Source organism: Gossypium arboreum, chromosome 10 (assembly GCF_025698485.1).
Source record: "Gossypium arboreum isolate Shixiya-1 chromosome 10, ASM2569848v2, whole genome shotgun sequence".
Taxonomy (NCBI): domain Eukaryota; kingdom Viridiplantae; phylum Streptophyta; class Magnoliopsida; order Malvales; family Malvaceae; genus Gossypium; species Gossypium arboreum.
The window spans coordinates 96,986,584-97,001,704 of NC_069079.1; the positions used below are offsets into that span (position 1 = coordinate 96,986,584).

Genomic DNA, 15,121 nt, shown 5'->3' on the forward strand with positions numbered 1-15,121 from the left:
CAAATTCTACTTCCCGACCGAGGCAAACCGGCAATTCTTCCGAAATACGTCCAAATTCACACACAACCAAGACCGATTCAACTTTCTTTTCAACTTCTTTTGTATTAATTACATACGCCAAATAAGCTTCATAACCCTTTCTCGGATATCTTTGAGCCGACATTGAAGAAATCACACTAGGCAATGCCTCGATTTATCCGATTCAACCCAGAGTTTCACCATTTCCACACTTTAATTCTATAACCTTTTCTTTGCAATTTACTATAGCATCATGCAATGTCAACCAATCCATACCCAAAATAACATCAAATTCATCAAACGACAACAACATCAAGTCGGTAGGAAAGTAATGATCCCGAATCATTAAAGGACATTTCTTACATACTTTATCAACAATCACACATTTGCCTAACGGATTCGACACTCTAATCATAAATTCAGTATTCTTAATAGGTATATTCATACTAGACACCAATTTCATGCACACATATGAATGAGTAGAACCGGATCAATCAAAGCAATAACATTAACATTATAGAGAAAATGTACGGTAATCACATCGATGAGGAAGCATCTTCACGCGCTTTAATAGCATAAGTTCTAGCCGGAGCCCTTCCTTGAGTCTAACCTGCATCCACAGCTACATTCTTCTTGCTTGTTTCACTTCCAACTTTTCTCGGATACCTTCCCTCGAGTCCGCACCACTAGCTTTTACATTCGAAATTTTCTTTCTCAACTCTCTCTGGGGTCTCTAATAAAATGATCCGGAGAACCACATCGAAAACATTCATTTGCTCTGACGGACCAAAATGATTTCTACCACACACGGCACTTTCGGGTTTAACAAATCTCGTATTTCCCACACTAGCCTTGATAGTCCGAGATTTAGGACCCACATTTCGCTTCTTAAAATTTCCATATGATTGCCCATTTGAAACTTGGGAACGAGGATTCATATTTCTTGACTTTCCGGTTTCTTTGTGAGGTGCATTACTCATTGGTCTTTTCTTCCAATTTCGTGTTTGATTCTACCTTTTCTTTTCCTTCAAGAATTCTTCACCTTGCAAGCTCGATCGACAAGTACCACCATTTCTTTTAGTTCAAGGATCCCAACAAATACCTTAATGTCTTCGTTAAGCCCGTCTTCAAATCGTCGGCACATCTTGGCTTCAGAGGAACATATTCCCCGCATACTTACTTAATCGAACAAACTCTCTTTCATATTCGAGATCGTCATATTACCTTGCTTCACTCAAGAAACTCTTTACATTTCGATCAATAAATCTTTCACTAATATATTTCTTCCAAACTCTTCTTGAAAGAATTCCTGTGTTACCCTCTCTTTCGGTACCACCAAATCAAAGTCTTCCACCAATTATAGGCTGAATCTCTCAACAAAGATGTAGCACATTTCAAACATTCTTGGTGTACAAGATAATTCATCAAATACCGGATAGAATTTTCAAGCCGAACTCGCTTTCTGCATCATCATCAATATTTGCTCTAAATTCTTCAGCCCCTTGTTTACGAATTCTATCAATGGGGATTCTGTGAAATTTTATCATATCCACTCCTTGAGGCATTGGAGGCATAGGTTGAGGAATTGGGGAGGTGGGGAGGTCGTACATTTGGGTTCGTCTGAACGAACTCGATGTACCATGCACTCATCATTTGGAGAAAGGCTTCGATCCCTTTCCCTCCTCCACGACCAACAGTAGGGGTGGGTTTTCATCGCGCTGCTCCATCAGCCGAGTGGCGCATTACTCAGACTTCATCGCCACACTGGATCGGGATCCATTTACTATATAAAAAATTTCATTTAAAAAGGTCAGAAGTCGTCACACTATCACAATTCATACATATGGCATGTATAGCAAAATCCGTACATACAACACGTAGTCCGAGAACCGACTAAACCTGCTTTGATACCACTAAATGTATCGCCCCACACCGAGACCGTCACGAGTCGAGTATGAGGTGTTACTAAGCTTAGTTTAACATTTTAGAACTTTGAATTATTTGTTTCTACATTCACAGCTTTTAATCTACTTGCGTCACAGTCACAATAAAAATCATATCTCGAGTTACAAAACTCAAAATTAAGATCCGTAAATTTTACCTGAATCTAGACTCATAAAACTATCTACTAATTTTTTTCTAGAATTTTTGGTTGGGCCAATTAGTACAGTTTATTAGTTAAAGTTACCCCTGTTTCAAGACTCGACTGGTCTGACCTCTGTTTACTACGAACCACATTTCTCTCTGTAAAAAATTCATATGACTATGAGGTTTGTTTATACTAAAACTAGACTCAATAAGGATTCTGAGGATATAAAATACACCACCTAATTATATCTTTACAATTTATGGTGAATTTCTAAAGTAGGAACAAGGGATTCAGAAACTGCTATGACTCTGTTTCACTAAAATTAAAATATCTTCTAACATATACTTCCTTTACTTGTTTCATTTGTTTCATGTGAAACTAGACATAATAAGCTTCAATTTGATATGTATTTCACCACCAAATTCAATTTCTATGATTTTAGTAAATTTTCAAACTCGCGTTAGTATTGCTGCGGTATTCTGTTTATGGTAAATTTCATCCTTTTATGAGTTTTATGCACTAAGTATCTTAATAGTTTTCCTTAACATCAAACATAATCTAAACTAACCATTTTCATAATTTATCATTATCAAGCATTTCCTCAACCATTTCACAACCATACCATAAGATCATTTACACAAAATGGGTATATTGCTATACATGCCATACTTAAATTTACAAGCCATTTACCAAAAATCTTACGGATAGTGTGGTGAGCCTTCGACCTATCTCGACTCTGAGCTGGCTTGTCCAAAACTACAATGAGTAAGAAGGAGGAGTAAGCATAAATGCTTAGTAAGTTCATATGCAAATAATAAGTAACATAACAAACAGTTATACCGGTCAACATTAGCATACATCACTAAAACACATATCACATTTTTAATCATTCTTCATCATCTTATTACCTTATCGTGGTTGTATCAATACTCAACCCAAGGGTTAAATACATACCTGTCCAAAATATCCATTTCATATCACTTACCAATACGTCTCTTTACATCTCGAAATTTTCCTCCATTTGAGTAGAACTTTACCCGTTGAACACATCGAATATAATTCGGATACATGGATAACTTGCACATAAGTGCCACATATTCAATCAAGCAATCATGTAACCCGCCCATAGCGAACTCGGACTCAACTCAACGAGCTCAGGCGTTCGCATCCATAAGTGAACTCGGACTCAACTCAACGAGTTTGGATGCCTAGTTACATCTCACGAACTCGGACTCAACTCAATGAGTTCGGACATTCGCATCCATAAGTGAACTCGGACTCAACTCAACGAGTTCGGATGCTCAACCATCCTAGTGACATGTCACTTGTATCCTAATCTATTCCTAAGGTTCAAACGGGCTTTTCCTCGAACACTTATCCTTGCCGTCTCCGTAGAATGCCAAATCAATACTCAAGAACAATTATATTTAACAAGTAGTTCACATAATTTACATATTATTTGAAATTAACCACAAAGCATACATTTCATAATAAAATTCAGCATAACACATAATTAATATCAATAACTTAAAAATAACAATTATGCTACATTATTTACACATGAACTTACCTTGGTACCAAAATACAAAGATTTTGCAATTTAGTCCACAATCTTTTCTTTTCCTCGATTGAGGTCGATTCCACGTCTTTCTTGATCTAAAATAACACATTTAGCTTATTTAATACTCACATTATCAAATTAATCCTTAACTCAAATTTTGGCAAAATTACAATTTTACCCCTAAACTTTTGCATATTTACATTTTTGCCCCTAGGCTCTGGATTAAACTTTATTCCTTATTCTTATGTTTTACAACATGCTGATCACTTTTCTCTTCTATGGCAACATCAAATTCTCACTCTAACATGTACTTGTGACTATTAGGTATTTTACCGATTAAGCCCTTTACTCGTTTTTGCTTAAAATCGAGTAGTACAAGTTGTCTAACATAATTTAAAACTTCATATTCTATAATAAAACATCAAAATACACAAATTTCACCTATGGGTATTTTTCCAAATATAAACCCTAGGTTAAATTATTGCTAACATAAGCTTTATCGAGTTAGGGATCTCAAAAACGTAAAAATCATTAAAAGCGGGCTTGGAATCACTTACTATGGAGCTTGGAAGCTTGAAACAAACCCTAGCTATGGAGAACCCTTGAAATTTCGGCCTAATGAAGAAGATGGACAAAATTGGCTTTTAATTTTGTTTTAATTCATTTTAATAACTAAATGACCAAAATACCCTTACTACTAAACTTTCCAAAAATTCCTTCCATGTCCTAATTTTTCCATGAACTTAAAATTGGTAAAATTGCTATTTAAGACCTCCTCATTAATATTCCAAAACAATTTCATACTAAAACTTCTAGAATGCAAGTTTTGCAACTTATTCGATTTAGTCCCTACTTTCAATTTAAGCACTTTAGGCATAGAATTTCATCACGAAATTTTCACACAATCATGCAATCATATCATAAACATCAAAATCATTGTAAAATAATTATTTCTATCTCGGATTTGTGGTCACGAAACCACTATTCCGATTAAGCCCTAATTTAGGATATTACATAGCATGTCTATTTCTGTTGGGTTACACACTGAGTTTACGAAAACTCACTTCTGTTTGTTTGTTCTGTTCAGGTAATCCACAGACTTAGGTGGATCGATGTGGCGGAGTCTTGCGGTGATCGCTAGACTACGAATTGTCTTTGAATAAATGTTTTATTTATTTAAGGATTATTTTTAGGAGTTTTGTATTAATTGGTCTTTTCAGACTCTTGGTTTAATTTTTTTGGGGGGATGGTTATTTAAAAACATGGTTTTACTAAAACAAAGGTTTTCCAAATTTATGAATGGGTTTTTAAGAAAATAACGTTTGCTATAACTTCAGTTGTAAATTACGTTTTGGCAAATAAATCAATTATTTAATGTTTTCGACAATGGATATAAAAGAATATGAGTTATTAAGCTAAAATGATTTAACGTAACGACTCCGTTTTCAAAACCCATTCTTTGTGACATCTCTGGATTCGGCCATAACGTCTGGGCTAGGTTTGGGGTGTTACACTATACCTCAAACCTGACAATTTGGTCAAGTATGGGGTATTACAAAACTACTATGACCATGCATAATGTTTTCAAAAATGTTCAAGAATATTCTAAACATGACCTAAATGAAGAAGTGGTGACATGAATTTCTACTTAGGTAGTTCTCCAAACATATTATGCTCAAACTTAACCACTAGGATCCTCAACATATTAAATCACAAACAAACAACTTAAATAACAAGGAGTAAGGGGAACTAACTGTTGGATCTAGTTCCCTAAGTATATATTCATTTTGCATACTTGTATTTTTCAAACAAATTAGTTTAACAATAACATCCATTAATTACATTAATACACTTTGTATATTGTCTCAATGTTTTTGCATACGAAGCAAAATGGAAGCAAATATTGGCTCACTGGTTATCTAACGTTTAATTAATACCAAGTGGTATTATGTGGTCAAATTGTAATACGATAAGACAACTTGTATTAGTAGATTAACTTAAACATGTCCTTAGTCTAATTGGAAATGAGCAAACTAATTAAAAGACTAATATGTAGTCTATCAAGTCCAAGTAGGGAGATGCTTTGTCTTTAGTATTGGAGTAGATGACTCCTAAAATATAGATATATAGATGTGACTAACTGGACTGACAATATATCGAATAAGACCTAAGTAAAATAGATCCTAGATCTATTTCTGGATTTATTCACTTATGACTAGAGGTGCTCATGGGTTGGGCTGGGCAAGGTTCGAGTCGGGCCTAAGCATGATATTAATATACTTTATGCTTGCCCAAGCCCAACCCGACCTGAAATATGGACCTAAAATTTTGCCCCAGCTTGCCTATATTTTACAAAAGACTAACCCAAGCCCATTTTATGTTCGTCCATATTATTTTTAATTTTTTAAAAATATTTATATTATTTTAATTTAAATACTTTTATATATTTTTTATTTATTGAAATTTTTATATAGTCATCTTAACATTATTTTAATGTTTACATTAGAGTAGTATTATATATTTAGTATAGGTTTATTTTTAAATGTGTTATAAATTACATAATATATAAAAGAGATAAATCTCAAAATTATACATGAACTTTGATTAATTTGGTGCAATTATACATGTGAAACTCTAATGGTTCAAATGTATACTTGAAACTTTAATTTTGTTTTAATCCTACATATTTAAAGAAATAAATACATCAATTTTTTTTATTGGATAAATATAATTATTTATTTATGCAATATTAAACATAAAATGATGTTATATAAAAATTGTGCTAATAATTTACAAGATTGGATAAAATTAAAATTTCATGTATAAAATTGCAGAAAATCAAAGTTCATGTATACAATTGCACATTAAATCGTAGTTCATGTATAGTTTTGAGATATATCCTATATAATAATAACATAATATAAAGTATTATAAACTTAAAAACAGGTCAGCAGGGTTGGGCTCGGATCTTGAATGTTCAAGCTCGAGCCCAACCCATATTTTAAATTGGCCTAATTTTTTACCTAAACCCATTTTTCGAAACTAATATTTTTACCCAAACCCTCCCAAATTTTTGGGTGGGCCTTCGGGCCTGGGCGGATAGTGTAGCCCATGAATAGGTCTACTTATGAAGTTTATAGCATGTTATACCTTAATCCTGAGTGGATGATGAACTATATATGCGTGACTCGTATACTTTGATGTAAGTAAAAGCCTAAGTTCAAATAAATAAGGAACAGAAAGCTGGTGCGTTGGGTATACGACTTCTGCAGTATGTAGCATCATTCATAATAGTGGAATTTATTACCCAACTAACGGGTAAATGATATCCTCTCTTCAGCATTACATGATAGATAAAAAGTAAACGTGGTCACAAGTCGTTTGTTTTTGTGATAAATGACTTATTTACTATTCAATATTAATTGACTTTTCATGAAAGAATATGTAATGGTTACCATGATATAAAATAAGATCATATTGGAGGAACAAATTTATCCTAAAGAGATTAAAGATATCCTATGAGAAAAATACACTGATGACAATGACATTGGATGAGCACTTATTAAGTAGCTTTTGCAATGGTATGTAATTAGGGAAAGTTCAGTCACGATTCTGTAGTGGGATGACTTTGTGACTAAATAAGCTTATAATTAATAGGCGAAAAGTTGAAACTTAATTATAAATTATTTGAGTCTTAATTACAAATGTTCAATCAGTCCCTCCGTTAACTGGTTCAAACCAGAAATGAATTGCATTTAGAACCAAATCAACATAAATGAATAAAAATGATGAACTTAGAGAAATGAGTTGCATTCACAAATTAATGCGTTTTCTCATTGAGTATAGAAATGAATTGCATTTAGAACCAAATCAACATAAATGAATAAAAATGATGAAGTTAGAGAAATGAGTTGCATTCACAAATTAATGCGTTTTCTCATTAAGTATAGAAATGGCTTGAGACTTAATTTAAGGTTTTCGAATTATTATTGTATTATAATTAATTAAATAATTAAATAATCCATATAATATGGAAATTAAATATATTTCCTTATAGATTCTTTTACGGTAAAGTCATCATGACTTTAACGAAATTAGAATTGGGTTGAGAAAATTATTTAATTAAAAATTACTTGATTAATTAAAACGATTAAATAAATAATATTTATTTTGATAATAGAAAACAAATATTAGGTTTGATTAAATTATAAAGTGTTGGGTTAAAAGTCCAAGAAACTCATATAATTGGACTCAATACATGAAAGGCCCCAAGCCTTCACATTACATGAGAGGGGCAACAACCCTTGTGTATTTATCTAGGGTGTGCTGCCTACCCCTATTCTACTTAGAGTAGTGATCACAACTCGGTGTGTGTGCATCGGGGCTTAGAAATATGCAATTATATATGAGATTAAGTGCGGTGTCTGCAAGTGTACAAGTTAAATTGTAATATAGTTTATAATTACAATGAAACACTTTAGAATGATTCCGAGGATCATACACAAGAGAGGTTGCCTAAACTAAATTAAAAGGAAATTCTAACATGCTAAACTAGGTCTAAATAGCTACCGATATAACCATTTTTTTACTGTTAACATTAAAATTAAGAGTTTGAGGAAATAAAGGCTAAATTGCATAAAGTAACGATATTCCAAATTAACAATCAAATTAAACAAGTAGAAGGATGATAAACTTCCATGGTTGTGATTAACCTAGATTCAGGAACTTTTACTGATTAATTAAGAACTAACCTAGTTAATACTTTTCGCCTATAACTAAATTAATTAATAAGCTTAATCGACTTATCTTTTAACTTGATGAATTAAACCGAGCTAAGCTGAATTGGTTCTGAGTAGAATACCGTTTTGATCTCATCTACCTAAATTACTTCCCAGACTCGTCAAGTCTAGCGTTTATACATATTCAACCTAATTCAATAATCAATTTGTGAACCATAAGTCTAAGCTAACCACTCCCACTTCGATCAATCAACCTTCCTAAGGTTTTAGTTACTGACTATTCTAAATGCAGATAATCCTTCCTAATTACCATACATTCAAATAAATGTAAAATAAGAGAGAGGGGATAATAATTGCTTAGGAATTTGAGAATCCAAGAGTTGCAATTTGATGAGCGACCACTTTAACCCACAATTGATGATTGATTATCGATTGGAACGAAGCGAAAATAAAATAGAAGAAAGGAATAAAGAAATTTGAAAAGAAATTTGATTAACAATTAAAAGTACTTGAACAAGAATTGAAAGAAAAATAAGTATAACTAATCAACTATTAAAACCCTAAAATAATCTCTAAACTACTCTAAAATGAACTCTCTAAACTGTTGTTTTGAGCTAATATATATAGTTTTCATGTATTTTAACCTAATTAGGTCGGTTACAAATTGATTTACAAGTTAATTGAGGTTGTGCGGATGAAAACACCCTTGCAAAATTATTAGGCTCGTTGAGTTGATCTGTCATAATTCATTGTGGCAAATTAAGCTCTTTTCACTACTTATGGAGCTTGTATTCAAGTGATTTTCTATCTTTTAAGTTCATTTTAAGAATTACTTACTTTTCAAGTTAAGTTGAATAAATTGAGCTTTTAGTGTTGTTTTATGACCTTTTAGGCCAATCTAGCTTAAGGAAGAACTGACAAGTTGATTAAGTGTGTAGTAAAACATTGTGGCCAAGAAATTAGTGGACTGCCATAGATGTTGCGACATCCAAAAGAAAAGTCGATCGAATGATCTAGTTATAGGTTGAAAGGTGTTAATTAGGTTAATTGTTAGTTAATTAGTAAAACTTCTGGATCTAAGTTAATCAAGAACACGGAAGTTAGTCATCCTTTTGTCTACTTGAATTAATTGAGATTTTGGTATTTGGATTTTATGTATTTTTGTTTTGCAGTTCATCTCTTTATTATTTTGCCATAATATGATGAGTACATGAGTATCTATTTAGACCTAGGTAGTGTGTTATTCATTGCTAATCATTTAGTTTAAACAAACCTCTTTTGCGTACGATCCTTAGAGTACTTCCAGTATTTCTTTATAATTAACTCTATTACAATTTGACCTGTACACTCGCAGACACCGCACTTAATTACATATTTCATTGCATAATTCCTAAGCAAAAAGACACGCATGTTGGGGCGCGATCGAGTTGTTGGCGTAGTTGTCAAGGAAGTTTCTGTGTTAAACACAAATTTTAGTAATAATTATATGCTAATTAGGATAAGTAGGAAAATTGAAATTCATAGATACGATATTTTTTTTATTTATCTAAAACTTATTTATTTTTATTAACTCAATTATGTTTCTTATTTGTTGTGTATGACTCGAAACAGAAGAGATCTGATCGAGTTTGACCTTGAACCAGAACACACGTTAAGACGAGCATGAAGAGCTCTCATTCAGAGAGAAGATCCACTACATGAAAATCCGTTGTACGAGGACTAGCCCGAGCAAATACCACTAACACCACTAGTAGAACCAATTCCACGAATTGTAAAGCCGATGATAGAGCAGAATCACACATTGCGTGATTATGCAATGTTGAATTTGGATGTTGTGCAAGGCAGCATCAACAGACAAGCCATGAATGCAAACAATTTTGAGATTAAATCAGCAATTATACAAATGATACAGAGTAACCTGCAATTTTGGGGCTCAATACATGAGGACCCGAATCAACATTTTAAATATTTCTTGCATCTATGCGATACATTTAAATTTAATGGGATCATCGATGATGTTATTCATCTTCGGGTGTTCTTATTCTCATTATGTGATAACGCGTTGAATTAGTTAGATTTGCAAGCTCCAAAATCCATTGGTACATGGGAGGAACTTCCAAATAAATTCGCAGGTTCTTAAATTTCCTTAAATTCGACCCAAATCTCTAATTTTCTTTTTAAATCATCATATTTGTCTAATTTTCCTGCCAATTCGTATACAAAATTAAATGGTACAAATATTTTTATTTAAGTTTAATTGTAAAATATATACTAATATATTATTTTAATAATAAAATTAGTTGTGAATCGTGTTAAATTTGATTTTAACCTGAAAATTTTCTTTTTGCCAACTCACATCTCGATTCATGAAATATATATATTTTCATTGAACAACCAAAAATAATACACAAAAGATGAATTTAACTACAAAATTACAAAATATGAACTAAAATGGCATCAAACACCTTCCAACATCCAATTTTTTATTTTTTTTTTCACTTTGAAGAAGTTAAATTTATACTATACATGAGCCAAGCAATTGAAGCAAACTATTGGTTACACTCACAATCTAACATAAAATTAATTTCTTCAACAAGTGACTTTGGCAATTAAGGAATGCCATAATATCATTGTGAAAATGTGCTGATCACATACAATTGAACTTGATACAAGGGGAATGATCATATACATACATATCTACAAAACTTACAGTTTTATTTACTATCTATAGCGACCCTGACTTGATTATTTGTATACCATAGGACCCAATTATTATTAATATTTTTTTTTGTTTTTTTTTTTAACATCAAACTTGGAGAAAACCCAGTTTGAAACAGGGGTCCCTGCAAAATTGTAGTAGCTTTATTGTTTAAAACTAATTAAATCCAGGATTGGATTGGATAATTGCATTTGAAAGAGTTGACACCACTAATGTGAGCAAAAATATCTGAGGAATCAACCATGTCTTCCTCTTCTTTCACTACCACCTGCTCAAATCAAAGCAAAAGTTCATTATCAATTCATATAGAGAGAGAGAGAACTTGGGAATTTTATGAAGAAAAGAAAGAAGACCCTTACTTCATCATCATATTCTTCTTCAGGATTGCTACAAGCTTGCCTATGGGTGTCTCCAAATTCGTCATTTTTTGCAAATCTTCCTCTCACTCGAGGCCTGCTATCGGCTAATGTCTTGCGGCATGCATACTACACACATTTGATTATAAAACATTAGTACTTCAGTCTTTAAATGGTATAAATGTTGATATGAGAGGGAGTTATAGGGACCTTAATTTTCTTGCTGAAGTTCCTTTCATTCCTTTTCTTCATGTACCTATGGATCTTCTCTTTCCTTTGTTCAACAGACAGTTTACCAACTTTGTTGAAAGTTGAATCTTCCAAGCTAGACATCTCTGAAGCTAAAGGAGTAGAGCTGGTTGTTGCCACTCCAACCAGTTGTTGATTGTCACTGCTCAGGCCCTATTCGAAGCAAGTTTACAAATGAATTCAAATGAATAATTTATAGTTGCTTTATTGTACTAAATCGAATGATGAATGTTAAACAAGTACCTACCTGCAAATCTCCTGGTTTGAAAACTCGTTGGACTGTATCAGGGCAAAAGATTCCAGCATTATCACCCTGAAATTCCAAGTCTTGTGGTTGAAGTTCAGAATTCAAAAGAATCCTCTCAGCGAAAACCCCGGAACTATCAGCAATAGTCCCAGCAGGCATGAAACTAGTCATGGGAGGACCAAGAAAGGAGCCTGATGGAGATGAAGAGTTTAAAGGCACATACGAAGGCACCGAAGACAAGCAGTCTTCGTCAAAAACAGATGGCAGTGGAGGCCCCAAAAGAGGTCCAACAGTGTCGGTAGTGTACTGTGAGAGCCCCTCAGCTGAAACATCAGGTAATTGCATTTGAGACTGCACTAAAGACAGGTTGAAATGGTCTTGATGTGTCAGAAATGGAGGGACTGAAAAAGATGGAGATTCAGAGAAGTCTATAGAAGCCGAAATGTCATTCCCCATTTCGTCTGGTGAATCAAAGATTATAGACAGATTGTTGTTGTTGTTGTTGTTAGCGGCTGGGGTGGCGACTGTGTTGTTGGTGCTTGTGGCGGTGTTGCTGGTGCTGGTGGTGGTGGTCGGATTTGTATTGCGATTGTTGTTTTGGTAGCCATTATTGAGTTGTTCAATGTCTGGTGGTATGTTAAGATTATTGCCATAGGAAGAGTTTTCATCAGTGATCTCAGAGTTTTGCAGGGTGTCAGAGAAAAGATCATTGTCTGAAAAATAAAAATTTGGACCACTGATGGGGCTTGGTATATCCTCCTGTAAGAAAAAACCATGTTTAGATATCAATGAAAAAACACAGCCATGGATGCTTGAAAGAGATCAACTTGATGGACTTATGAACCTATATAAGATCAATCTCATAAGGAAGATAACCTTATAATAGACATAGTTTCATTTTGTGTATTTATGCTCCACGTGACATGTATCAACTTAAAGCGCGCACACACCCACACACACACTACCAAGAAACCCATATTTATGTTTTTCCATGTGAAATGTTGTCTTTAGGGTCTTTCACCAAATGTAAGGGAGAAAAAAAGAAAAAGGAGAGAGAATCACAAATTTAAAAGCTTAAACAAGAAGCATGAAAAGTTTCTTATTCCATAGTGATCAAAAGAAAAGTTGGGACAAAAATGGAGGGGAAAAATTCATGATTAGATTAGGAAGATGATGCTACCCTTAAGAAAATGACACTTTTGAAATGAGAAAAAAAAATATGATTACCCAAAAAAGTGAATTAAATTAGGGTCAGGCAATATATATATATATATATATATATATATATATATAAAAATTTAATCTATTTTCTGAAAAAAATTGTTAAAAATGATTTTTTTGATTGCTTATTTGATTCAATTTTGTTTAATAAAGGATAATGGATGAAATGAAGGAAAGCCTAAAACTAACGCAGTGGTATTAATTTGGTCAAATATAAACTTGTAATATTTCACACAAAAGAAGAACTAATGGAAGCTAAAAATAGAAATAAAGTAGGGCCTGAAAATGATTGAACTTAAAATGACATGAAAAGAACAAAAAAATAATAATAAAGAAACAAAAGAACGATGATATATATATATATATATAAATCTGTGAAATGTATCCTACGAAAGTATTAGACAAAAACTCACGTAAACCTTGTAATAGTAAGAATGATAACCTAGCCATTAACGAAAAGAATCTTGGTTATGATTTTGAATACACATCAAACAAAAGAAATATTATGATTTTCTAAAACATTAATAAAATGCAAAGAAAAAAAAAATTACATTCAAGAAGAAATGAGAGAATTACAATGGAAAGTTGTTGTTGTTGTTGTGGATGAATCATGTCTTGCAACATGGTTAATTTCAAACCTTTCCTTTTGAATGTGAAAGAAAAAAAATTACACAACTACTGAATTACACCCCCCTAAGCTTAAAATGTAATAAGACTAAGGTGGAAGAACAAGACAAATTCATTTCAAATAAGAAAAAGATAAAAGAGGATGGAAGAAAAGAAACAAGGGAACTTTTTTTCTTCTTTCCCTTTTTTTTCTCAGTTCATGGAGATAGAAAGAAAATTTTAAAAAATTTCCTAGTTATGTTATCGAATTATTGGATTTTGAGAATAGAAAAACGTTTGCTAAGAAAATGGAAGGTTTGGGGTGTCAAAACTTAGTTATATATAGGGAGTTTAGGGAAGTTTTAAATATGGGTTTGTGAAAATCCGAGAGTGGGCACTCTCTTCTGCGTCAACACGACAATTGCGATGAACCAAGGGTTTTTTACTCACTTTCAACGTGGATTATTTCTCACAAACGAAAACAAAACCATACAATCATTCTCATTTTACCCTTTACAACTCCAAAGACAAATAAATAAATAAATAGAGATTAGAAATGGCTCACAGGCTTCATATCCGACATAAAAGCTCTTAAGAACATCAGAAGAAGAAGCAGCTCCAACTATGAAACCAGATTGAATGCCTTTTTACAGGTTTAACTGAAAGGAAAAGGGCCTATGTTTTAAGCGAAGGTGGGTGGGTGGGGGATATATATGAATAGGAGGGTTCATTATTTAACTCTACTTATCAAAAGGGTCTAGAAAAGAAGTGCTAAATTCTGGAAATTTTTGCTTGTTTAAGGTAAAACTTGTGTTTTCATGCTGTTTTTGGGTCACTTTTCCACCCCCCACTATAGATCCGTGTGGAATAACTTTTCCACATTAAAAAAGTAAATCTAGTTTTAATCTAGCCAAGCTTCCAGGTTAATTTTTTTTTATATGTGCTTTTATCAAATATCTTTCTTAGCTTGCATGGCTATATTTGTTGTCTATAGTAGCATATATAGTCCATAGACCAGAATCATACATACATTTTAAGGTTGAACATATGAGTTAGGTATCCATGTTTTCATATCCCTCCATGTGCCCAAACCTTCCATGATCTTTGCTCTTGAAGGCCTTTTATGCTTCTTTTTTTCCTCAAAATAATAAGTTGGTATTTTCAGTTCTTTGAGAGGTTTTTTAGCTGCATTTGGATGCATGGTGAGAACTTTTTCATCAATCATAAATATATATATATATATATATATATATTTTTTTTTTCCATTTAACTTTAGAACTCTAATATAATAACTCTCACCATGTATCGATTTTATT

At 32.8% G+C, this 15,121-nt stretch overlaps 1 protein-coding gene across 1 annotated transcript; it reads right to left on the reverse strand.

Moving 5' to 3' along the window:
* Positions 1-10,991: 10,991 nt before the first annotated feature.
* Positions 10,992-14,633, reverse strand: LOC108463342 (uncharacterized). Its single transcript, XM_017763289.2, has 5 exons — positions 14,371-14,633; positions 11,979-12,737; positions 11,693-11,884; positions 11,486-11,611; positions 10,992-11,394 (listed from the first exon to the last, which is right to left on the reverse strand). The coding sequence occupies exons 1-5, from the start codon at positions 14,404-14,406 to the stop codon at positions 11,287-11,289; spliced, it is 1,221 nt and encodes a 406-aa protein (XP_017618778.1). The 5' UTR covers positions 14,407-14,633; the 3' UTR covers positions 10,992-11,286.
* Positions 14,634-15,121: the final 488 nt, after the last annotated feature.